The sequence below is a fragment of the Botryllus schlosseri genome, chromosome 11 (assembly GCF_051294905.1).
Source record: "Botryllus schlosseri isolate E-star chromosome 11, Bs_hap1, whole genome shotgun sequence".
Classification (NCBI taxonomy): domain Eukaryota; kingdom Metazoa; phylum Chordata; class Ascidiacea; order Stolidobranchia; family Styelidae; genus Botryllus; species Botryllus schlosseri.
In genome coordinates this window covers 26,649,508-26,676,312 of record NC_137246.1, presented here as the reverse complement: position 1 = coordinate 26,676,312, position 26,805 = coordinate 26,649,508, and the positions used below count along the sequence as shown (strand labels likewise).

Sequence of the window (26,805 nt, the reverse complement as noted above, 5' to 3'; positions counted from 1 at the left end):
ACCTCCTGCCAGTGTGTAGACGTTTCCAGTACTATGAGGTCCTGGATTAGGCGTTGACTCATCAACGTCATCAATTAGTCCTTCTTTCTCAGCAGCTTGGGAATCTAAATGATAATGATAACACACATTGTCACATATGAACACTTAACAGTGAACACTGCAGACTCTAAAGCGTATTTACCTCCCGCCATTGTGTAGACGTTTTCCGTATATGGTCCTGGATTAGGAGTTGACTCATAAATTTCATCAGTTCGCTTTTTTTTTGTAGTATCTTCGTCCCTTTCATTGGTCTTCATCTCAGCCTGGGAATCTAAATGATAACACACATTGTCACGTATGAACACTGAACAGTGAACACTGCAGACTCTACAGCGTATTTACTGTAATATAGTTCAATGTATTTAAAACGTTTCCGTAAAAAACGCACAACCAGTCCTATCGCCTTCGAGCCCGTTCTGTCGATCGCGTGACAGGAGCGTCGGGAGCACACACATAATAATTACGTTAATCACAATCACACTTCCCCTTGACCTAAAGATCACACGGGGAAACCAACACATAACGCAACGATGTAACTTCAAACGTGAAAATCAGGTGAACAATTCTAAAACAGTGTATACATGAAACGGCAAACGTCCCCTTGGTCTGAAGATCGCACGGGAAGCCAAGTCAACGTGATAAGTGTGGAAACAAAAACAAACTAATACGCAGTGTACACATATCGATACATCAAATTGAAAGTTAAATTTCGATATATGCCTGTGATCTATTGACGGGGACGGGGAGTCATTTGGTCTTCCTACCCCCGTGATCTATGGACCACTGAACCAAATTCAAAGCTTTTGAGTGTAACCCCGCAGTGTAGCCTATATAAGACTGTCTGGCCAATGGGCTAATTCTGAATAAATTAACACGACTCGTTTGCTATTAGAAGCACACAAAGTGGATCCCACAACTAAAACATACTGGCGTACAAAAAACGAAAAACTGCGGTGTAGGTGTGCCTCAAACGATGGACGAAAGCGATGATAACTGGAATTTGTAGCATACAGAATTCGTACTTGAAGGCTAAAACTTGCAAGGTATATGCAATCATCACAAGGCATAAGCACTTACGCGCGAACAAATCAAAATGTAAAAAAATCACTTTTTCTTAGTACAGATACACTCAACATCTAGCCTACATAAAAATCAGCCAATCATTGTGGCGGCGCTCGATCCCGATTTGGTCGCGAATGTTCAGAGTTATTTCTCTCAATATCTTGGTCGACATTGTCATCATCAGGTTGATCCAGATTAGCTGACAGAGTTATTCCCAACGGTGATATTCTCTTCCGTACCGACTGGGCCATTAGCTTCACCCGAGTTACCGCTGTTTTCCATATCAATGGCATCAGCTCCTCTGCTACAATTCAAGTCGATTTCGCGCGTCATAACACTTCCTGGTGGGCTAGGTAGATCCCCGACGGCAAGTCTAACGTCAGAAAGATGTCGATTCATCCCGTCAACCTCGACCACCACGTCGGCCACAATCCTGGTAACGACACCTCTATTCTATGGAGTAGTACATCGAGCATTTGGTGGCTTTACGAACACTACATCACCGAGTCGGTATGGGTTGGAACTATTTTGTCGGGCCAATCTCTTTCTGCTTGCGCGGATCATTGATGATGGCAAACCAGATTCATAGCGAAACACCTTATGCGCAGGTACAATATCCTCTGAATTCGGAGTGTGATTGTACTACTACACCATTCGTTTAACACTACCTCCAGATATCGAGGCCATTCTTTTGATAGTTCTGTGATTCCGCTCCACAATCCCGTTTCCAGAATGCCGGTAGGCGCAGCTGAACACATGTTCCACCCCCCAACTGTTCAAAAACTGGCGCATTTTCTGGCTAGTAAAACAAGGTCCGTTATCACTCTGAATTTCACTCGGCGCACCTCTTTCCGAGAAGACTTGTTCAAGGATCTGGATGATTTTATCGGCCGTTTCATTTCGCACCGCCCGCCATATCGCAAATCGACTAGGCCCGCAGTCGATCAAACTCAGGTATGGTCGAGTGTTGACGTAAGTAATGTCAAGTGCCAGGCGCTCCCAGACAACGGGAACGGAAAGCTGCCCGTGTTCCCATCTCACGGGACTCGGATCAATTCTGCGACAGATGTTGCACTCATTGATTACTCGTTGAACAACATCACGAGTAACACCTTCGCCAATGCTTCTTTTGGCCACGAAAAGCGTCCGATTCACACCTAGGTGATGCACGTTATGAAGAGTCCGTACCTGTTCCATCACATTCGCATTACGCCGGTTTACTCCAAGACACACCTTCTTTAGCCAGCGTTGTGGGACTCTCGTTAGTGCATCTGCGAGATTCTCCGACGATGGTACTTAACGGATTGTGACCTCAATGCAGTATCCCTGAAAGAGCTGCGCGATAATTCCAAATATTTTTTTAATAATCATTTCACTTGGCCCACTGACTCTAGGTCGGCGCGAATCTTCCAATATTGACGTGACCCAATGGAACACACTGACCGAGTCGGTCACAACTTCCACATTTGTGAAACCCCATCTCAGCACCAAACTCAATCCCTTTATGACAGCGTCGAGCTCCGCGACATTTATATGCGTTCCGTCGTTCTCTTTCCTCATCCATGCTGCATCTTCGACAACCTTCACATTTACGGTCAAACAGCATGCCACCGCCATATTGCTCGCATCGCACCATATTTGCGCTCTGCCATCACGATATACTCTCCAGTCACCTCTTACTGGATCGCTCTCTCGTACCTTTGTCAAGATTTCTTCAGCCAAATGCATAACTGGATTTGGTATTACCGCATCCTACGCTATCTCGTTAGTAAGTCGTGTTACATGACTGCAGGCAGTTCTCAACCACCCGGCCACGGGATAATGCCCTGTGAGCTTGCCGAACACAGAAAATAGCCCCCTCTTCGTCATGTGACCGTTCAAACTAGGCAGATCACCATCTCTCCTCCACTCCAGTACTCCATCCTGGGTCTCATTCACCCGCAATCCAAGTACACGTGCATCACGCAACGGAACTGGATCCTTCGTCGCTAACCCATAACTTGCCAAATGCCTGCGCACTTTCTCAACCACCACAACATTCTCATCAACCCATATGTCGTCGATATAATGGTCGGTTCCCCTTGCTATATCGTATTCCAGTGACAGTACGGTATAAATGATCTTGGTCATCACCTTTGGGCCGATGTTCAAACCGAACCCCATTCGTGTCATAACGTAAACTTTTCCTTGATGTCTCGCTACTTGGAATTTTTGCAGCGTCTCTGACACGTGAATCAGTAGGTATGCCTTCCGGAGATCCAAGATAGATGCGCGATTACTTCGCTTACGCCAATTTCTCAATTTATCTCGGCATACAGCCGCATCCATTCCGGGGTGACTCATGACATCACCGGTCGTACCTTCTGCTCTTTGTTTGGTTGCTTGACCGCCAGCAGTGGGATTATTCCCTCGTGGGACCCGTGACGAGCAGGTTCGTACTCCACCAACCATCCGTCTCTGATCCATTGACTCAGTTCTTTATCAAACGATGTACGACACTCCGACGGTATCTGACATCCGGCATGTTGATTCGTCAACTCCGGCTCGCCATTTTTCCATCTCCACTCCATAGTCCACTTCGCTCGATCAAATTTTGCAATGAAATCTTTATCGTCAATTTGCAACTGTTTATTCGTCCCGACCACCGCACTTGCTACACACACCTTTGCACCAAACCACACGTCCAGATTTGGATCAACGAATACCCCGCCCAGTTGCTGAATAACATCAATACCGAGAATCAAGCCAGCAGCACATACCAGCTCGGAGGCCACCAGGCATCGCACCCTGACGTTGGTCTCGCTTACAACCATCGTTACCATGGTCTCTCCGTAACAGCTAGTACTTTCTCCATTTAGCATCTCGACAATCCTTCTAGGATCAGAAGCGGTATATCCCATACGACGACACACGTCTTCAAGAACAACAGATTGCTGACACCCAGTATCCACCAGAGCCTTGAGAGGTTTTCCACCAATTACAACTACAACAAACGGAAGCACCTTTTTCGCTACTTGTGAATACGGGAGAACGCGTCCGGTGCTGACGGTTCTCCTTGGTAGTTTTCCTGCTGCGGTTCGTTACGCTCATCAGCTCTGCATTGTCGAGCTACATGGCCAAGCTTCCCGCAGGAAAAACATCTTGGTTATCTCCTGACCATTTCGTTACCGTCATTTCTCGGCTCTTTCATGGGACATTCTGTAGCAAAGTGACAAAGCTTCCCGCAGAAAAAACAGTTGTACTTCCGCTGACGCGAGCCGAACGCGCACGATACACTGAAGGTGCTGCGGACCGACATTATTACTTGTGCCCATGCAACAAGATCACTCAAATTCATTTTGTCGAATGCTGCTACAGACTTTAACTGGCCTGAAACTTCTGATAGGAGTCCATTTACAAATGCGCACCGAATTAACGCCTCAGATGCATCCACCTTCAACCAAATCAATAGCGCCAGCCTTTTTAGGTCGGAAAGGTACGCATCGACAGGCTCGTCATCCAGCAGTATTCTTCGCTGAAATTGGCCATACGCGTCGTAACAATTTACCCCAAACGCATTCAAAATAGCTTCTTTTGACTTGCTGTAATCCTTTCTGTCCGCCTCTGGCAACTGCTTGAACACTGCAAATGCAGCACTATCCATGAGCAATGGGAAAATAGTTGGCAATTTGTCCGTCAGTTCTTGAAGCTCGGCAAGCAGTTCTAGTTTCTCAACCCACTTCGCAAAATCCCCAAACGTTGGATAATCTACGTAATTCTTCACAATATCAGTTAACTTCATATTCGCCATTGGGCCGCGATAGTTTGTAATATAGTTCAATGTATTTAAAACGTTTCCGTAAAAACTGCACAACCAGTCCTCTCGCCTTCGAGCCCGTTCTGTCGATCGCGTGACAGGGGCGTCGGGAGCACACACATAATAATTACGTTTATCACAATCACATTTTATAAACCCAAATTCAATAGGACAAGATCGTTTTCCCCCAGCCCACGTCACGAATGTATCATATCATGTATAAATTTATGGAGAGCAATCATTAATCAGGCAAAAAAATGACACACCAATTGAAAGTTAGCTGAGATCACCTTCATACTCATGTTTGTTTCATCAGTTGGGAAAACACAAGTTAATTTAACAAAACTACGTTCAGCTTTGTGGACAAGTATCTCGGTAAAGCTGATATGACTTGCCAGTCCATATTAGATCCACCTAGCTAATCGGTGCATCTGTTACCGTATATTTCATGATAATAGGACAGGTGGCAATATGCTTTTAGTTATAGCCCAGTAAATTTAGTCGGATTTATCCCTTAGGGGCTTAGAACAACAGTGTTTCCAAGCCCAGCTTAAAGCACCTGCAATCTCTCTTGAGGGTCGTAATTGGAAATGATATGGCACTAAATAGAAATCTATCGCATCTGTTCAAAGGGAAGCTTTGTCAAAAAATTCTCCCGATGCATACAGGCTAGGGTTGTTCAGAATTGACCGACTTTCAAAAAGTCATGGTTTTCAGCTTGTTTCTAATGCCTTATCCCCATAGGTGGTCAAAGTGGTCATCATCGCTACTCAAGTCGAAGTAGAAGTAACACCGGAATTTCTACTCAAGTAGAAGTAGGAGTGGTGGTTCATAAGTAAGTAGGTAAGTAGGTATTCTAAGCTTATTTTTGCCTACAAAACTGAAAACTGTCAAGTAGAAGAAGTCTAAAATCATACCTACTTGAAAAGTAGTGCGAGTAGGAAAAATCTACTTTAAGTACTTCAAAAAGTACCGTAAAAGTACTTCGTTACTGACCACCTCTGCTTATACCTTAAAAACATATGTGGAGCTGGAAGAAAATAGGCTGAAAATGGGGATTCCCCTAAGATTTGCGTGACGCGATTTTACCTAGCCTACTAAAATGCCATATAAGTCAGGGTTCAAGCAGCTGGGGTGGTTTGGGGTGATGCAAAACCTCACTGTAGATATTTTTCTGAGTTCAGGACACCATTTTCATATTGCAGACTACCTTGGAAATCTTTAAACTTACCTAAAACTTGACATAATTATACACGATTCACCGTGTAAAAGAATATAACTGTAAATGCACCATCCAGTTGCACAGCGGCATTGTAATTATTTTATTATTCAATGAAACGTACGAACATAACGGGAACGAAATAACTTGACAAGGAAATGGATTAATTTGACAAAAATCCAATACCAATCAGGTGGATAAACGGATTGATTTTTCGAAATTTTGTAATCTTTGCCGGAAATCTTCCCCGGCTTGTAAGAGACTTGCTTGCGTTTTCTGTCGTCAGATATGTACATAGCGTGGTCGGTCTTTAATTCCATCATATGCGCTGCTATATCGTTTAGTTCTTGACCACTATTCACGAATTCTCGAGCACTCATGAAACGCGGATCATTATGCCATTCTAACACTGGAAGGCTCGACCTGATGGTGCACTACAGCTATAGCATCAATATGAACCATGATTCTGTTCCAATCAAATATACAACTAAAACATGACATAGGTCTCTGTCATTGAATAGGTTTATTTGAGCATTCAGAGTCACAAATGTAGATGAATGATCAGATCAGATCGAGATCCATGCTATGGGGGGTGTCAGCTGCCTGTGAATATGATATAGATCTGCTCTAGCTGTAAGTTCACCTTCGTTAATTCATGCTGCTGCTGGTCGTCTTCTAGTTATGTTCAGTCGTTTTTTTGTTGTCTGATTTCAACTTTCAACACTTTATCGTTGCCGCAAATCGTTCCTAATCTGGGACCTCCCTAATCAGGGTAGAAGGTTATGACTTATAGTTCTTTATTCGGCTCAAATGAGCATTTTTGCATCAGTTTTCGAAGTAGCTTCAGGGCTCCTATCCTATATATCCCATAGCTTACGCAGTACAGCTACAAAGTCACTTTGCGATGTTGCCACACATATTTGGTCTGGGATAGTTGAAGCAAACAGCCTTTGGCAGATGACAGAGAAATTTGGAGGCATAGCATTTTGTCATGATCGGGGGTCCCAGATTACGAACGATTGGTACCAAAGATGAAGAATTATTAGTTAAACTCGGGCAACAAGAACAAGACTGAACGGCTAGAGGTGCAACGGATCAGCAAGTGGCCAAGTAAACATACAGAGAACTCTTCTATATCAGCACAAGCAGCTGATTCTCCTCCTAGCAGTGATTATGAAGTTGCACAATATTTATCCGATTATTCATCCAAATTTCCTACTCTGAAAGCCGCTGTAAACCAAATAAACGACAGAGATCCATGTCAGGTTTTTGATCGTTGATTTTCTTGAGACGGCTTCTTCGTTTACACTAATGCTATGGTGGTAAAACACCATTGGACAAGTTTGCCAGTTTCGGAATGGCATAGGTATCCGCATTTCATAAGTGCTTGGGAACTCGTGAATAATGGTCAAGTACTTAAGAGATCCAACAGAATGTATGATAAAATTAAATACCGACCACGCTTTGTACACACCAGACGACAGAAAACAGCAAGCCTGTCTCTTACAAGCCGTGGAAGATCTCCGGCAACGAGTTCAAAATTTCGAAATATCATCCCATCAATCTAATTAATTGGTATTGAATTTTTGTCAAATTTATCCATTTCTTTGTTATGTTGTTTCGATTCGTTAACCATTTCCCCGTTATGTTCTTGCATTTCAGTGAATAATAAGATATTTATAATATCGCTGGGCGATTTGGATGATGCATTTACAGTTGTATTCTTTTATACGGTGAATCGTGCAAATGATGCTCAGTTTTAGGTAAGTTTGAGGATTTCCAAGGCAGTGTGCAACATGGAAATGGTGTCCTGAACTCGGAAAAATATCTACAGTGAGGTTTTGCATCACCCCAAACCACAACAGCTACATAAAACCTGACACATATGGCAATTTAGTAGGCCAAGTAAAATCGCGGCACACAAATTTTAACGGAATCACCCATTTTCTTCCAGCTCAACATGCACACAGATGCAAGGGTTGAGTTACAGAAAAAGTAGCTAGAATATGTTTTCAAAGCATAAGGCATGGGAAACGGACGAATGAAAACCATGGCTTTTTGGAAGTCGGTGTATTCTGAAAAACCCTAATACAGGCTTACAGTTCTGTGAGTGTGGCAGCTGACATTGGTACAAAATATATGAAATGTAGAATGCACTCCATGACTTACCAGGACTCGATTCATCTTCTGAGGTTATCCCAGTATGACCTGAAAATTACAGGACAGAAATGAAATGACAGTTAATTGTAATTCCAGAATTACAAATTCAACTAACTATTTCTTTTTTCGTCGCGTCTGTCAATTGTATACACATTTTCAACTGCTGGTTGGTGAGGGGAGGCTTCATAGATGACATTGGTCGTCGTCTCACGCTGAGAAGCTAAATTTAATACACTTGTTGCATGGAAATATAATTCAAGAACATCCATTGCGTTCATACTTTCACCTGATGCAGCGTAGACTGCTTCAATACCGGGTCCTGGGTTAGGAGAGGCATCATAAATTTCATTCATTCGTATTTCCTTTACATCATCTATGCAAAGTGTCAGCCAATATTTTAGTGCTAATCGAAAAATTATAATTACATGAAGTTCTACCACGATTTCTCTTCGAGAAGCATGTCGCTCGAATGATCAAAAGTAAGGCCGCCGAACCGCTAACAACTGCTCCAACTATGATGCCAATGCGACTTGGTTGCGGTTCCGGATTTCCTGATCCTACTGTTGATTGCTTTGTTGCTTCAGTGCTATCTTGTTTGTCAGTACTTGATGTTGCGCTACAAATATCTAGCCTTGAGCAAGCTACTCCCACTGGGTCCAAAGTTGCTGCACACACATTGTATGCTCCGTAACCATCAGTTGAAGTCTGTTATGACAAAATTGAAAAAGTCAATTGTCCCAATAGAAATTCGACTGAAATTCTATTCAAGAAATGTGAAGTGGCCTAAAACAGCTTAATACAATGGTTTGCATCGGGACACTTTCAGTTAATGAAAATATTTCAGTTTTATGAACTGAAAGTTTTACTTGTAGTGAAATAATTGCACACATAATGGTGTTCCAACCAGGGCTTCGGAGCAGCCGTAAATTTGCATTGCTCCAGCTCCGGAGCTTTCTTCTGTCATAGAATAGCTCCGGCTCCAGCTCCGGAGCCGCATTATTTCCACTGCTCCGGCTCCAGCTCCGGCTCTGAAAACTATCGAGGGTGTCTGTCTATATCATGGATGGGCAACCCGCGGCCTCTGGGCCATATGTGGCCGCGAGAAGTTTTTGAGCCGCCCGCGAGCTAATTTCCCATTATATTATCGAAATCCTGTTACATTATCGAAATTGAATTGCTCAAATCGTAAACTTGCAAGGCCAACCAAAAATATGATTAGTATGGCCGCGATACTTGGGATGTTGATGACTAAATAACAGTTCCGACGCATTGGCAGATCCAGGATACAGTCACACTTTTAGTAAAGTAGTAAAATTATTCTTCACGCTTCGCGTGTTTAATTGTCATACGATTTCTTGCTTTGTAGCCTACCTCCTCCTGAAAATCGAACTATAATCGCAATTACGAGGGAAAGTCTTTTCGCGTTTGAGCTTGCAGAAGGATCGTCGACGATGAAATGTTGGCACAAAATGATTGTCGTATTGGCGGAAATCTTCGATATCGATATGTCCAGATGGCCCTTTAGCCGAAACTGTTGCCCCCCTGGTCTATATAGATTACTAATTTACCCGTATGTTAGTCATCTATAGTAATCTAGAGACTGTCAGCCGTCAGTAACATCGGATGCAGCGACGAAGACAGGTGCTGCCGTGCTGACTTGTGACGTCATAATGAATACGTGTCAATTGTCGATAACATCGCAGTTGCACTAGAACGCACTTTACTCCGTGCCATTGATGTGTACATCATTAAAATTCTGATGCGGCGTTTTTTCACTGGCCCTGTAATCCTTAACGATAAGCCATACAGCTCAATTCAATCTATAAATTTGCGATTATTATTCAACTGTAACTGTAGTAAGAGCAATATGGGCGGATATCACGACCTGATCAATAGAAATTCGATTTGTACCAAATGGCCAATGGTTCGACGTTCGGTATTGGTGCACTCGTTACCAGTCCATCCGGTGTCGATCAAGTTTATCGGAATATAATATTTTACCGTTTTAACGCATCGAATCATCGAATTAAACACTGTGCCATTATACTCTATAGTGCCATGCACATTGCGCCATGCCCATAATGAATGAAACTATATGCAGTATGTACTTTTCACATTTACAAGTCACAGTGCGTGATAATCCGGGAATACCAGAGTATCAAGCAGACATCAAGATTGAATTTACGAAACAGATGATTAGAAATTGGAAATCACGTATCAAATCAGTAATTTGTCTGTAACATAAAATACCATGGGGTCCTGACATCGCATTAAGTAGCTCGCACCGCGACGATTGTTTGCTGAGTGTAACGGCATTTTGGGCTACTTTTCTGCCATCCCCTATTTACGCTCGAAAATCCTCACTGGAGTGAATGACGATCATGCGCAGTAATGAATTCCATTTCGCAGGCATAATTGCATACAACTATAGAAATTAAACATGGAACGGCAGCGACCGATTTTGCAGCTTCGTTCCGCTTCGCCGAGGCTGGAGTGGAGAATTGTTTTGCGTAAGCGACTGTAGGATATCTGGCAATCCAAAAGCTATCTTCCCGAGCGCAGAAATTACTGAATCTGGTCTTGACCGAAAGCTACTGTTGCACCGATTCCGAAAATATAAATTAAAATAATGATCAGGCACCGATCCACCTAGAATCTGTCCTCCAAGTCTGAAATATCGGCATTGTTCGGAACAATCGGGTAACCGCAACACAATGGCCATAACAATGACCCGTCGCGACTCTCCGATTGTTCGAACAATGCCGATATTTCAGACTTGGAGGACGGATTCTAGGTGGCGAAAGATGACGAAAGAACGAGTATTTGCTCATCCGATTCATAGCAACGATGAGATGGAATTTCTTGGCTTGTGAAATTACGTTTTCATCCTCTCTCCCATTTCGCGTAATACATAGTGATCAATATTTTCGAACCGTACAATTGGCCAACAAGGTTGTGCTGATGATGAAATTGCGGGTATGCCGAATACCCACAATATTCACAGGCTTACTTAGCATACCGAGATTCGGTACTCATTAGGGTTGTCCATAATTTGGAAAATCTCAAAATTTATGCGTATCCATGTCTCATTTTATAGATTATGGATAAAAAACGTCAATGAACCTGCAATAAGCTCACGGGAAAGTCGTTAACATTTGTCTAAATGCGTTTGAAAATAGCTGCCGTAGAGTGGGCGTGTCAGCGACCATAGAACGACAAGCAGACTAGTAATCACGAAATCACGGCGCTTGATTGGCTAATCTGCTATGCTTCAATGATCACGACGGTGGCAAATTGGTGATCAGCTGGTCAAGGAGTCGGCTAACGGCGGTGATTCTGTAAGCGCATTGTAGGTTGGTCCGCAGATAGTGATTTAAGATTAATTCTGAACATGTTGAGCGACGAAATACATGATGAACAAAGAACAGCTGCTTCACAAAATCTTTAAATACATGACTTGATGGCTTATTGTGAAGGCAACCGTTGTTACCTGTATGCCATATTTTCATCGAGGGAAAACACAAAAACACGAGAAGAAATATTGCAAAGGCGCTTATGCAAGTGGTGAACGAACTTCTAGTTTCAGAGGGGATGTACCATGATTGAATACAAATATAAAGCTTGACATTGACACTACTGTGTCTGATCTTATCTTGTCGTGGTAGCCTATATAATTGAACTCTTAAAAGCTGTGCGGGCTGGATGAATCAGCCATTTATGCTTGACACTTGTCACATTCTTGCAGCATAATGAATCATACCCGCGAGTGCTGTCAAAGTCCTCAATGATGCCCCGGAAAAAGTATAAAGGCAAGCATTGACTATGCTGGTAGGGTCAGCAAAAAGACTGTTCGCTTGCATTGTTTAGCATGTCCATAATGAATCTTAGATCATTATACCGGCTGCATCACGACTAATGCTTGAATCAAACCAGACATGGACATAAAAAAGAATGTATTGAAGCTGTGCGGTAGTTAAATTTCTTCAGAGTCTCAATGTAAGCTACCTGGTCGGCCCACATATCTTCTGAGCATACAGGATTATGTCCAGAATCCATCTCACATGGTGTGCTGCACCAGTTGGGCGATAACTAATATACCTTACCTGCACTGCACCCAGAAAAGCAGGACCACTTAACGTACTCTCAATCACATCAGATAGGTATTTCTGGGATCTATAAGTTCACAAGCATTCGCTGTTTCACCTCTGTCATGCCTGCAAGAGGGTGTTGTTGTTCTGAACCTATCGTTATATAGTTTTAACACTAAAAATTCAATGACCAAGTGTCTCATTTTATTATTTCATCACCAACGTACAATGCGCTTACAGAATCATCATTGCCGTTAGCGTACTTCTTGAACTAGTAGAAGCACATATTCAGCAAGCCGCCGTGGTCGTGATCATTCAAGCATAGCTGATTAACCAATCAAGAGCCGTGATTTCGTGATTACTAGTCTCCTCGCCGTTCTATGGTCGCTAACACGCCCACTCTATGGCAGCTACTTTCAAACGAATTTAGACAAATGTTAACGACTTTCCTGTGAGCTTATTGCAGGTTCATTGACGTTTTTTATCAATAATCTACAGAATGAGACATGGATACGCATATTTTTTGAGATTTTCCAAATTTTGGACAACCCTAGTACTCATATATGAAAATTGAGCATTGAACAAATGACTGCTCTGCTGTTAAGTCCCCAGGAACATGCTTAGTCGGAAATGGTAGCGCCAAAGAGGAAAATATTCTTAATTTCGCGAAGTGCTGCTGTTGTATTATGTGAACTCAGCAGATATGATTGTTGCATCTTATGAAATACGTCGGAGCCGGAGCTAACCCTCAAATAACTGGCTCCAGCTCCGGCTCCGGCTGAATTTATGTAGAGCTCCGGCTCCGGTAAAAATGCACGGCTCCGGGGCTCCGAAGCCCTGGTTCCAACAACGATTTACACCAAATTTGAGCATATTTTGAAAACAATATTATTTCGGTGTGTGCCCGCCTATACTTCATCATTTCCATACCCACTGACAGACAGCTATACTTTCAAACGCTCTGCATGAACTGTCTATGATTTTCATGTGGGCTATTTGTGGTCTCATTTATGTTTTTTATCAATAATTACAGAATGAGCCTTTACAACGCCACATTTTCGAAATTTTCAGATTGTAGATATCCCTTCTGGGTATGCATCATGTCCATACCCACTCACAGAGGCTACTTTTAAACCCTCTGCATGAACTGTCTATGATTTTCCTATGAGCTATTTGCCGTCCCCCTAATGTTTTTTTTTCTTATCAATAATCTACAGAATGAGCCTTTACAACGCAGCATTTTTGAAATTTTCAAATTGTGGATATCCCTTCTGGCTATGCATTATCCAAATCAGTGATTCCCAAAGTGGGCGCCATGCCGCATGACTCGAACCAAGTCATATGACTCGAGACTCAAGACGGCAAAATACAGACATTTCATTGTAAATTCGAAGAGTAATAAAGTAACGACACTCTTGGGATTTCGTCTATAGGTACTGGTATGACCAGAAACTGCTAAAAGTAAGGAAAGTTAGTATATTTTAAATGCGAACCATTCGATATCACCAAACAGAGTTATAAAAAGTGGGTTTAACAAGACCTTAACTGGAAACTGAGCAGTCAACACAAAGACTTGGACTCGGACTCGAGTCATAATACCATGACTTGGACTCGACCCTCTTCTTGATGACTTGGACTTGACTCGGTGGTGATGTAAAATGACTCGACTTAACTCGAGTCAAAATTATAAAAGCGAGATTGACTTGTGACTCGGAGCCATGTGACTTGGTTACAACCCTATTGCCGCCCAAGAGTCCATTGTGTAAAAATTGTTTGGTAAACACTGATCCAGACCCACACATGATTGCTCGGACTGTGGCAGAGATCAGAATGATCAGACACCATGCCTAAGGAACAAAACTTTTCCATACGTAAATTTGATGACGTACAGATATAACAACTCACCACTGTCACACTAAATCCATGAATTTGACTAGTGCCTCTCGAATAATTACTTGTCCAGGATAATGCGGCAGATGAAACATCTAAATACATTGTAGGAGATAACGCACACTAACAGGTACAACACACTATTAGCAGAGCTAAATACCATTTCCTGTGATGCGTAGGAAGCTCAATGATATATCTCGGTCCCGTGGATTTGCCGAGAACGTAAAATTGAGATCAGCTGATCCATTCACCTCAATGACGGGAGATTCATCGGACAGTCGAGGATTTTCAGGGTCGTCTGGCATATAATAAAGGTTTCAGAGACCAAGTAAATTATCATTATTCTCAACTTACAATACACTGTTATTGGAATGACAGGAGACACAACGACAGTATAGTTAGATTCGACCGTACAGGAAACATTTTCCCCATTGTCAGATGATGTCAGAATATAGTCACCGAAAATTTCCTGAAAAAGAATTTGCCAAATTAATGCATTACGCCTCCATAATGTCCCTAAATGTCCCATGCCCACTGCCATGATGGTCCTATGTAGGCTATTTCCCAAATCTCACTCGCCTGAACGGGAAAGTTAAGTCGATTTTCTTCAAGCAAACGCGTTGACAGGGCGTTGATATGGCGATACCACAAAAAGAACTAGATTGGAATAGTACTTTTCGTGAAATTTCTTTAGTTGCCGTTAGAATACCGTGGATTTTTGAGGAAAACGGCTACTGCTAAAATGTTTTTCACTGTTGCAACTATATAACTTGAACCACGTCATATTTAGAGTGCCCCTTTAAACTGAATTGTACTCAAGTTTACGGTAAGAAAGTATGGCTTGCATAATTAATCGCGAATCCCTTCCAAAAATTTAAGCTTACGAGATCGTACAGTTATTTGGGATTTCATTCCAAGCTGGTGACGTCATATTTTGTGATACGATTATTGATACACAATGTTTTTTCCAATTCTCTACTAGTTGCTGACGATTACCCCTGACAAGTATCAGTACTCAGTAGGCTATTGGCAATTAAAGTGAGTTTGCACAGTAGAATATTTTATCTCAGGCAGCCATTCTGTTTAAGTGACTTTTGGAGTTTTAGCAGTCATGAGGCGAAACTGCCTCGTGATTTCTCTAATTAAAAAAAAATAAAAAATTCTGATGTCAACCATTTTTCAAATGTGGAGGCTTCGCGGCCCCCTGAAAATGCTTCGCGAACCCGCGGTTGAGAACCACTGTCCTAGGAGGACGCCTAAATGTACTCTTTTTGGGGAATTTGTCCTCTTTTCTAGAAAAAGTTTTAAAATGCAATCAAAAACGCAAAGCCGACGCAGCAAATATCAGAGTTTCGTAAAATATCGAGTAAATCGGGAGTCGAGTCAAAGTGATGACTTTTTAATTTTTTTTTCAGTCAACATAGTAGCCTACTATTGATAGAAAACTTTTCAAAATCAGCAGTTTTCTTGTCCGGTCCTGGAGCTTTCAGAATTTTTGAAAAGTGTCCTCTTTTCGGATCTCAAAATATGGTAACCCTAACATATGTGTGTTTCAATGAGTTGTCATGTAGTTGATACACAATACGTCCTCAAATATAGGATATTGTAAGATGTGAAATGAATTGTTAAAGTGCCAACGACATGTAGGTATTTAAAATCATACCAAGTCTTGGAGGTAATACCTGCAGAGCCTTGTGTTATACCACGCTGTCTAGAACAGCTATTCTATTGCCCAAAACCAGGACAGAAGCTAAGGGGAATGTAATTGAAAACCGTTGTCATGTCAGTACCAGAATGTAGTAACTAATATGATATATTTCGCATAGCAGAATTGCTATTGCATCTGTTATGCAAGGGAGGGCGATAGATAATTTGAAAAGGTCATCATTGCACAGAAAGACCTTCAACTTTTTATTGCTCTCTCTGCAAACAAATGAGTCATCAAATTCACGTTCATTTCGCCCGGCTACCCTAGGGTAACTAAAAGATCAATAAAAAAGTTGAAGGACAGAAATAATAAACTTACAACATTGTTCTTCAAGAAAACATGTGCATCAGTAACTGAAGGAAAGCCATCAGTATAGTTACAGGCAAAATTCGCATGATGTCCAGCTAACTTGTTACTTTGCAGAACACTCACATTTGCGGGACCTGAAAAACAATTTTGCAGTAATTGCTTGCACAATGGGCAATGGAGTTCATAAAAATTGCATTTTAATGAGGAAGAGAGACTGAATTCAGGAATTTTGTAACCATGACTACACATAAGTGCAATAACAGCATGATATTACAAGTAAAAACAGAAAATACTGTGGTCAACTGTTAAGTCAACGCCTTGACAGCTAAACAAAAAATCTCGAAGCTCATTACTTACTTGACCAACACTGCATTTTATCACTACATCCACCCGACCAAAGAGCCCCAGCACTACACTTGGTCGACGTATCAGGAATGGAGCCATCAGAAAATCTGAGTGTCTGCGACTTTTCATTGCAACTGCAATTGCCTTCAGCATGATAGCCTGGTTCCTTTGTGACAACTGACGAGATGTTGTAGCTAGAATTCTGTTTGTATGTTTCTACCATTTGTTGTGTTTCACACGCTGTTAATAATAGATATATCAACTATTTAGAAAAAGTGAGAATATTTTTGTAATAACTTCCATCAACTGCCAAGAATATATGACGTTGAATACATAGGCCCCGACTTTTATTTTTACATGGGGTGGCCAGATGAAAAAGAGAGGTGTTTGAATAACAGGGAGGTGTTTGAAATTGTTTCAAATATAATAAGTTAGCATCAATTTAATACCGTTAAGTACGTGCGTAAATCAGTAGCTTCCCATAATATTTGGACAGGACAAGCTTTATCGTGTTGACGCATTTACGCGTATAAGTACCGTAATTTTCCATGTATAATCCGCAAAATTTTCACGATTTCTTGCCCTAAAATCGGGGGGGTGCGTATTATACATGGGAACAACACGCTTGAAAAAATCTCCCTCGATAAAAAAAAACTTGAAATCACACCTTTCTTCATGTTTGTTTCCAATCGCGCATCACTTTCAGCCATCGTGCCCAGTAATTCGTATCATCAGTGTAACGCGCTACCGATTAGCAAAAAGCGTGTTGGCAATTAACGAGAGTCGTCTGCACAGCACGCAATCTCCGGCAGAGTTGGTTTGCCGTTTGCACGCGAGCGAAATTAGGTCATTCATTGATTGCTGAACGCGCGCGCGGCAATCCTCGCTAATTTATCGACAGGCCATGTGCGCAAAATATAAGCGCTTGCGTAATCAGTCACACCTCCAACAGGTGTGGTGTGCACGACATAACCGCTGGCCTGAGCAATCGCATCTGGCCTCGTGCGCAAGATGTCGCGTCGCCGGCTTCGCAGGCTTTGAATGCTATCTGCTATCGTATAGAGCAGTGCTTTTCAACCTTTTTGAGCTCCAGGCACTGATCCACCTAGAATCTGTCCTCAAAGTCGAAATATCGGCATTGTTCGAACAATCGGAGAGTCGCAACGGGTCATTGTTACGGTCATTGTGTTGCGGTTACCCGATTGTTCTGAACAATGCCGATATTTCAGACTTGGAGGACAGATTCTAGGTGGATCAGTGCCTGATCATTATTTAAATTTATATTTTCGGAATCGGTGCAACAGTAGCTTTCGATCAAGACCAGATTCAATAATTTCTGGGATCGGGAAGATAGCTTTTGGATTGCCAGAAATTCTACAGTCGCTTACGCAAAACCACTCTCCTCTCCAGCCTCTGCGAAGCGGAACGAAGCTGCAAAATCGGTCGTTGCCGTTCCATGTTTAATTTCTATAGTTAGAGACAATGCCGTTAATTGCATAATGAATAGCGATGGTTATGTCATGATTGTTCGAAAAATCGAAAGTGACATCGCAAAACAGAACACCATCGTGTACTAAAACACAGCTATTCCTGTACTGCTGTACATAGGCGCTGTACGAGCTGTTATGTATTTTCCGTTAAATTGTGGTATGTGATAGCTACTAGCATAGGCTGCATTATCGTTGTCTGTGGCCTTTATGCTGGGTTCAACTGCAATACCTATAACCCTTAATTGTGGCATGTGATAGCTATATACTTACATAGCCTGCGCTGTCGTTGTTTGTGGTCAGTGGTACCACTCCTAGCGATTTCATACTAGATCTAGTGTATTTTGACTTGACCTATTGTCCTAGAGTATTTTCTTTCGAAATTCGGCAAATCTAGTGTTGTTTTTTTTACTGAAAAAATATTTGTAAATGAGGATGCTATTTTCGTGTGCTTCGAATAATTTATACCGGTACTTGAAGAGATAGTAAACTTGCCCATTTAGCACAATAGCGACCAGTCCTACATGTATTGTATAATTGAATAGTATATTCAGATTCATGTTGAAATGAACCCGAATATTTTCGGCTGACACTCGTCAGGGGTAATCGTCAGCTGATTGACGATTACCTTTGACGAGTGTCAGCCGAAAATATTCGGATTCATTTCAATATGAAATATGAATATACTATTCAATTGTATATTGAAGTTCTCTCCAAGAAGCTCTTCAAGTATTTTATAATGTGGAATTGCAACGGCTATCAGTATGCAAAGAAAATGCTCTCTATACCCGCTGCTGTTGCTATATTGACATTTCGGGTCTCTTTATCAGGTACAATTGTTTGTTTGTGTGTGTGTGTGTGTGTGAGGAGGGGTCCGTGCTTCACCAGCCATTAACCTCACCGCACGTCACTGTTTATACCTTTTTGAATACTGCATTGATGAAACCTGAATGTCGCGGAGCTAAATGAGTATAAAATTGTCAATTTTCAAAATGACGTAATTTTTGACCCCGGAATTCAATTTTCCTCGAATAAAGCTAATTGTGTTCAAAATTGGCTCATCTATGCATGTACCAAATTTCATAAGATTTGAAACTGTGTTGGTTCCCACTTTGTCCAGGTTTGGAAGGGCCCCTGTGTGATAGTTCTGTAGGTTAATCACGAGATCATGACTCCACAGAAATGTCATTTCCACTAACGTCTGTAGGTTTGTACTATAGGCCTACACGTTTCGGATGCTGTGATACAGCAGCCAATCAAGATTTCAAGGCTTCCGATATAGGAAATCAATATCGAAACTATAATTCTAACTGGTAAATTATCTGTTAGTAATTGTAGATATCGAAAAAATTGCCCGACTCATTGTGCCCAGCCCCACTCGTAGGATGCGGTCAATATGAATGTCGTATGGGCACATAGGCACTTGAGCAGTGAGCACTCTTTCTGCACATTACAATTGACCCATGGTTTGAAATTAGGCTGCCACGGGCGGCTGGACACTAGGGGTCTTCAAAAATAACTTTTTTTCTCAGATCGTACTGGCTACTTGATAAAATTGTTAGGTTACCTAATTTAAGCCTAAACGCAAAATTTGGTTCAATTCCAACCAGTAGCCTCATCGCTACAGGAGCAAAAGTTTCTATTTATTATACAAAAATAAATAACAAAAAATTTGAAAGTAGCCAGTACGATTTGAGAAAAAAGGTCATTTTTGAAGACCCCTACTGTACACACTGTGTTAGATTTCAAAGTTAAGACCATACAATCTAGGTAAATCTTGAATGGAAGAAAATGCAGGAATTGACGATTAATTGGGCCTACCTGATATTGTGAACTTATGAAGAGAGATTTGGTTCTTCATGGTTAAACTATTGCTATATATCAGCTCCGAAGCGTCCTTTGTTGTGTTGATGTTATCGATGCTGAATTTCACCGTTGCGTTTCCATTTGAAGTGTCGAAAACACAATCTATGCATCCCGGTCCCTCTGGATCCAGGCAAACCCCTTTTGTCGAGACGTGATAAGAGCAAATAGCTGTTTCATTATCATCTGCCAGGCTAAGGCTATAATATAACTTGAATGGCCATTGCTGATTAGGTTTGAAATGGTGGGTGATGTTCAAGTAAGGTGTGTAAGCCGCCCATTTCGAGGATGCCGAGCAATTCTGGAAATTCTGAAACTCCACGCAGAGATGACCTGTGAAAAATAATCCTTAATGCCAAAATCTCTTCAGTATGATGATATTAGTATTGTTTTATTCAGGCTGATTACTACTAGGCATATATTTGTGATATTGCACATGCTTTCATCACAATAACGTACGCAAGAACACATTTGTCATAACTCGAAGGCTTTTCGGTTGCCTATAATACTGGTATGTTTGAGATTGCGAGAGTACATGCACTTTACATAAAGGAATTTTAAATTCTAAGCAAGCTGCAGTGTTGGGATGACTCGTGACTCGGAGCAAAATTCACGAGTCAATTTCAAGTCATTAGTAAACGGCAGTGGCGGCTCGTGACAATATCGGGTGGTGGGGCAAGGGCTGCGAGCGACTTTTATCAACATGACGTCACAATGGCGTTTTCCAACGTAAAAAAGTAACTTTATGATGGTCACATGAATTTCCCGACAACAGTGATTTTAACGTAGGTGCCGCGAGAGGTTTGCCGGTGAGCCGTGACTTGAAGTGTGGTAACAAATGTTTTATTCATTTATTTTTAATCAAAGGATTATTTTACAAAATGTACGTGAACTAAGAATCGTCCCTATGCCACGAATCAAGTATCAGGTCATCCTTAGTAGCATGCGTTTTGATTTCATGGTAGAGTTATAGATTACGCAAATCGATAGACCCTAAAATCCGACCGTCACCCCAAATTCGAAATCCGGATCCAGTCCGGCCAGGTAAAAACACATTGAAATCCTGCTCCTGCTCCTGAACCGGACTGTGGCCATCTCTGGTTACGACCAGGTGATAACAGGCAACCAAAGCGGAGGCACCCGGCGTACGATTGGATCAATAGACTGGACAACTTCTAGACCTCTCATTTTCGCTCTAAAGGCAACTGCGTAAACTACGTACTAGCGTTGGGACCCCGGGATCCCGGGATTTGAAGCAATCCCGATCCCGGGATTTGTAAAGAGCATTTTCCAAGGCTTACGTAGCGCCATTTCTCTTATTTTGGTAATAAAGCAATGTCACAAACTCTGCTGATTGTCTAAAACAATTCACAATTATTTGATATTAAAGCCAGCTATGGCATAACAATGTACTACACCAAGGGTCGGCAACCTACGGCCCGCGGGCCGGATCCGGCCCGCCAAGCGAAATCGTCCGGCCCGCGACATAATAATTAGTTATCACAAGAATAAGGCCGCCGTTTCATAATGAGTTTCAATCTGCAGTGAAGCACTGCATGAAAAGAATGCGGCATTGATACGATATAATAGTAGCCTACATCGTATTGGTCTATTGCTACGTCATAAAACGAATGTGGTTCAAGTAGAAGATGGAGATAGACTAGACTGGACCAGTGCTTATCAATCGGGTGTATCTCGCAACCGAAGGTGTTCCATACTTTTTAAAGGGTTTACCACTCTAACGGGGTGTGACAATAAAGCTGTCCTTCCTTTGCTTCAAAAACGCTTGGAACATCTCAGACGCAATGACAGATTCTCAAACTGTTCAGTGTTCAATTACAGATAACTAGCCTCCGTATGTTAGTTAGCCTATCTATAGTTTAATTCTCCAGAAGCCATCTTGTGCCAAGACAAACCTGAATAGTTTTTTGGCCACAATGGTGAAAACTGTTAATATGATTTTTGTCTCATTAACTGAATCAGTTACGCCAGGTATTACAAGAAGCAGTGAATGAATATGGTGATGTCCTGTAGGCCTATATCTGTCATGTTCGCGCATTAAGTCGAGCAGCTATGCTTACACGAGTGTAAGAATTGAGAAATGAAATAGCAACTTTCCTCGAAAACACAAATATCGCCGACTCATAATCTTGTAATCGTAAATGGGTATCTCATTCCTGGTACATTCAGCGTCACATCTGAACAAATTGAATTTGCAACTTCAGGGGGAAAACAACTAAATACGTGAGATGTTGAGGCGCATTCAAAACAAATCTGTGACTCTGGAAATGTCAACAGTACAAAGAAAATTATGCTCACTATCCTATACTGGAGGGGAGAAAACCTAGTTCCAACACTACATTTGTAACTGTTATACGAAATTTAACTACTGAATATTCACCCGCTTTTCCGACATTCCTTCTGTACAAAATGAATTCTGACTATTCAGTACTCCGAATAATATGGATGCCAATATCATTGCCTGAAAATTTCAAATGAGCCTTTCTGAAATGCGATGTAGTTGAATTGAATGACAAATTTCATACAAAGAGCATATCGCTGAATGACTTTGACAAAGAGTACGTTCTTGAAATTGGTCTTTACCCCAGCTTGACCAACAATGCAAAAGAAATTGCATCGATTTTTGGAAGCACGTACGCATGTGAACAATAGTTTTGAACAATGAAATTCACCAAGAGCAAGCAAAGATCATGTATTTCGGACGTCCATTTTGAATAGGGTCTGATTCTTGTTTCATCTGACTTGTTACCAGAAGTTGAAAACTATTCACAAAGCAAGCTGCGTCAATTGTTACAGTTATTATGTGTTGTTGAAGTGTAAATACATGGGTCTTCTGATTGGTATGATTGAGATTGCAGCAATTTAGGATGATATATACCAAATTGGGCGTAAAATATAGTACTAAGAAAAATTCCGGCCCGCCAAAAGGTTGTACACCCGAAATTTGGCCCGCGACTAGCAAAAGGTTACCGACCCCTGTACTACACAATCAATACAGGTCGAATATTGGCGAATTTCGAATGTCAATGCAAAGAGAAAATCACATGTTTAGCGAAACTGTTTGTTTTATTAATCTACATAAAAAGCCAAATGCAACTTGTGTCAAGACGTTTTGAAAGCTTCAGTGTCTAGCACAAAAGGACTAATAGCGCAGTTAAAGGTCCGTACAAATGATAGCAATTAAATCATGCATGATTCAGTCGGACACATCAAAGAAAGATCAGCTAAAAATAAAGATGAGGAAGATCGATTCCTATAAAATAAATCGCATAAACCTCGCCTCGATGAACTTCTTACCAGTTAACTGCTGTGGACGGGTTAACATTTATTCAATTACCCAAAGTGAGTGAATTCGTCGGGCCTTCAAGGCTTATGGCTATGACTTATCAAGATGTCGCAAACGGGTTCGTGACTTGGTGATCGAGCACAGCAAATAAATCCGTAAGTGTGTGGAAGAAGAGCTTATGGCAATGAAACGCAGCATTGGACGTTTATCGATCACGTTTGACGAATCATTTTCTACACGAAACAGGCGGTACATGAATTTAAACGCTCATTATCCGGGTGGCCTTCGGTCGCTGGGTCGCTGGGTTTCTTCGGTCGCTGGGTTGTGTGTGTAGCTTGTATGTGTATTTTACTACTTTGCTAATCCCGGGAAATCCCGGGATTGAGAAGCGCAAATCCCGGGAAATCCCGATCCCGGGATTTCAAATTTGATCTCGAAGTCCCAACCCTACTACGTACGGAATAAAGATTCAATACGATTCATGCTCGCACTTGACTTGAGCTGACTAATTCCAATGACTAGAACTCGAGAGATTGCGTAAGCCTAACTGGAAAGGTCAACGAGTTCGGACACATACGCAATTGTTATCTCATAGATTGGGCCTGTCATATTGAATCCAGAACATCAATTTGAATGGTCTTTGAAGAACTAAGGACAGCAGCCTCGGAACTTCGGTCTCGGAACAACGTAGGACATTTTGGCCTTGAAACTGGAGACTGTGACACAACACATACGGCTCACTGTCTATAAGTCTGCTGCGAAATCGCCGTTGGAAAATATATTAATATATAAATACATGAATAAAAGCCGTAACTTAGTATACTGTTACAAGAAATCATCGAGAAGTAGCATACGTAATCTCATAACCCATTCCGGTATGGTACACTGTCAAAATCAATGCAAACAGACGAACACCGAACTTTGAGTAAAATAGATCGAGGAATAGGCTGATCGAATGATCAGCTGTTAGCCGACATCGAAAATGAAATAGCTATCGCAATTGACAGGGGATTGTAAGCAAATGGTTTGAAGGCCACAATTTCACAGTGAAATGGACATTGGCGAACATAAAATTATATGCGAATACTTGAATGCAAACCGAGAATCTTGGTTAGCTGTTTCATGCGATCATCGAGATATACCATTGGAAATATCATCACCGATCTCGTTATGGAACGCAGACTATAGATTAGCACAGACCGACACCGGCTTTTGCGTGAGATCCGTAATGACGTAGGTAGGCTAAGTATCAGATCAGCGCGCATCTCTACCATACTCGACCTCGAAAACGAAATAACTGCCTCAATCATTGAGTGTCAACTTTAAGACTTGGCACCGCGTTCGATACTAAAATCAAGACATACCGTGTGAAAGCTCATGACAGATCTAGGTATGGAACATCGTTAAAATCAATAGAGACCAATAACGGCTTTTGCGTAAATTTGTTGGCGATAAATGAAGAGTCAGCTCTTACTCGACTTTGGAAACGAAATTACCACCCACATAGTTCAGTGACAAACTTAAAACTTGTTACATCGGTCGATACTAACACTTACCGTGCCAAATGTCATGACCGATCTCGGTATAGAACATCGTCAAAATCAATGGAGACCAATACCGGCTTTTGAGTAAAATCCGTTTGCTGTACTATGTACATGATAGATCAGCACACACTGAACTTCGGAAACGGAATTACTACCATTATCTTTAAGTAGCAAGCCTAAAACTAGGAGCAGTGTTAAATACTACCTTCACGACATATCATACCAAGTTTCAAGAATTATCATGGTGCGAAACACCGTCAAAATCGACCTATACCAGCAAAGGTCGACTCAACGCATATTACGGTAACCGAGTTCAGATATAGATACGATTGTTACATCACACCTTAGGGGCGAGTAGGCATATTTGCCCCGGTTGCTCGGCCATTTTACGAATAGGAGAGAGTAAATCACCGTTTTTTTATTGTGCGCGGCTTTGAGAGAATAGATAGTGAAAGCTTGTTATGAGCGCTACCGGGGCAAGCCCCGGCTAGGCATTCACAAAGCGAAAACACAGAAGAGAATTCGATTTTCGCAGAGACTTCGCTATGTATGGGCGTTTGCAAGCGAAAGCACAAGAAGAACGCGGGTTTCGCTGTGATCTCGGTATATATTGATTGCTGTGCGTCTATAAATGGTTAAATTGGTATTGAACATAATTTTAGGTGGGGCAATGCCCCAGTTGCCCTATAGGACGAGCCGCCACTGGTAAACGGTGTCGATTAAATCACCATATCTTATGTATGTTCGGGTTGTTCGTGATACGTCGGTGTCACCTGTGTCGCCTGTGAGAGCAATCAGTCATTCACTGATTGTACGCTTCACTGGTCCTGCATGGGGTTTCATCACAACTATATTGACCGCTAACGAAACGATCACAGCTTACATTGTAGTAGCAGTGAATTAATCTAATAGCAACGAATCTTTATTTCTTAGACGGCTCAGTGCTTACATTGCGCAGTGCTCACATTTACCAACACTCTTGTGTGATTTAAATCGAACGAATATAGTTTATGCCTTTATATTCTCACGGGTGTATAGATGGGTAGTGTCTACTGTACCACATCAATTTGCCCAACTTCTCGAGGCTTTGTATTCGATCCTCTTTATTGGCTAATTAAAACAGACTTTAGCATGTAGCTATATAGTTACTCACATATCTTATTAGCAGTTCTACGTGTGTGTGTGTGTGTGTGAGCGATGCAACAACTTTTAGCAAGTATATTTAACGTTATATTCGTTATTTGATTCAAGATAAATGGCCAATTAATTTGTCCTGCCCCCAGTTAGCAAAATGTAAGGACTTTGCATTCACTCATACTTCGAAAATTTTAAATTCAATTTGACTTGAATTGTGAGTCGTGATTTGACTCGTGACTTGACTCGAGTCACCTCCAAAAATCGAGTGACCTGACTTCACTCGAGTCCCCTTTGAAAATGGATTGACTTGACTTGACTCCAGTCAAAATGTGCAATGACTCGAGATGACTAGTGACTCGAAGTTAATGACTTGATCCCAACACTGGCAAGCTGTTTAGTTGTTGTCCAAAGGGATGCATACTTCTTGGTTCCACACAGAAAAATAATAAGGGGGCAATAAAACTAACTGCATGACCCAACCAACGAAATCATTCATATTGCCTAGCCTTGATGGCAGAAAGAATGGCAAAAAATATGCTGGACCTGGCGTGTGGAACAGTTTCCCGCCGGCCATCCGACAGTCGACGAGCATGTCCACATTCAAGTTAAAATACAAGCAATTACTACTAAATAAATACTAGTCCGCCCGCAAGATTACCGGACCACGACCTGACCTATCGATCTCGCCTTTCATGACATGCCATCCCATTTTTGTCGCTTGCTTTTTTCTATACTATCTTTTTTTACTTTCAATCAGTGTGCAAGCCTCCTCTTTACATCGCCAAGGCCAAGGTGGGTGTCTGATTCCTAAGACTACTCAAAGTCGTTTCGAAACCTTCCTATCTTTTCAT

The 26,805-nt window shown here is 41.7% G+C and overlaps 1 protein-coding gene across 5 annotated transcripts in view; it reads right to left on the bottom strand.

Annotated features, from left to right (window-relative positions):
- Positions 1 to 26,805, bottom strand: part of LOC145450035 (uncharacterized) — a 50,742-nt gene that overhangs the window by 7,380 nt on the left and 16,557 nt on the right. The window contains exons 2-13 of one of the 5 annotated variants that reach the window (XM_080328488.1): positions 19,925 to 20,299; positions 16,629 to 16,856; positions 16,281 to 16,405; positions 14,609 to 14,723; positions 14,415 to 14,552; positions 14,270 to 14,349; positions 8,714 to 8,981; positions 8,557 to 8,649; positions 8,392 to 8,496; positions 8,286 to 8,324; positions 182 to 310; positions 3 to 104 (exon numbers count right to left, since the gene is read on the bottom strand). In XM_080328488.1, coding sequence (XP_080184614.1) covers positions 3 to 104; positions 182 to 310; positions 8,286 to 8,324; positions 8,392 to 8,496; positions 8,557 to 8,649; positions 8,714 to 8,981; positions 14,270 to 14,349; positions 14,415 to 14,552; positions 14,609 to 14,723; positions 16,281 to 16,405; positions 16,629 to 16,856; positions 19,925 to 20,299 — 1,797 coding nt within the window. Of the gene's footprint in view, positions 1 to 2; positions 105 to 181; positions 311 to 8,285; positions 8,325 to 8,391; positions 8,497 to 8,556; positions 8,650 to 8,713; positions 8,982 to 14,269; positions 14,350 to 14,414; positions 14,553 to 14,608; positions 14,724 to 16,280; positions 16,406 to 16,628; positions 16,857 to 17,283; positions 17,639 to 19,924; positions 20,300 to 26,805 lie in introns of those variants that run through there. The other 4 variants (XM_080328489.1, XM_080328493.1, XM_080328490.1 and 1 more) reach the window with 4 other exon arrangements.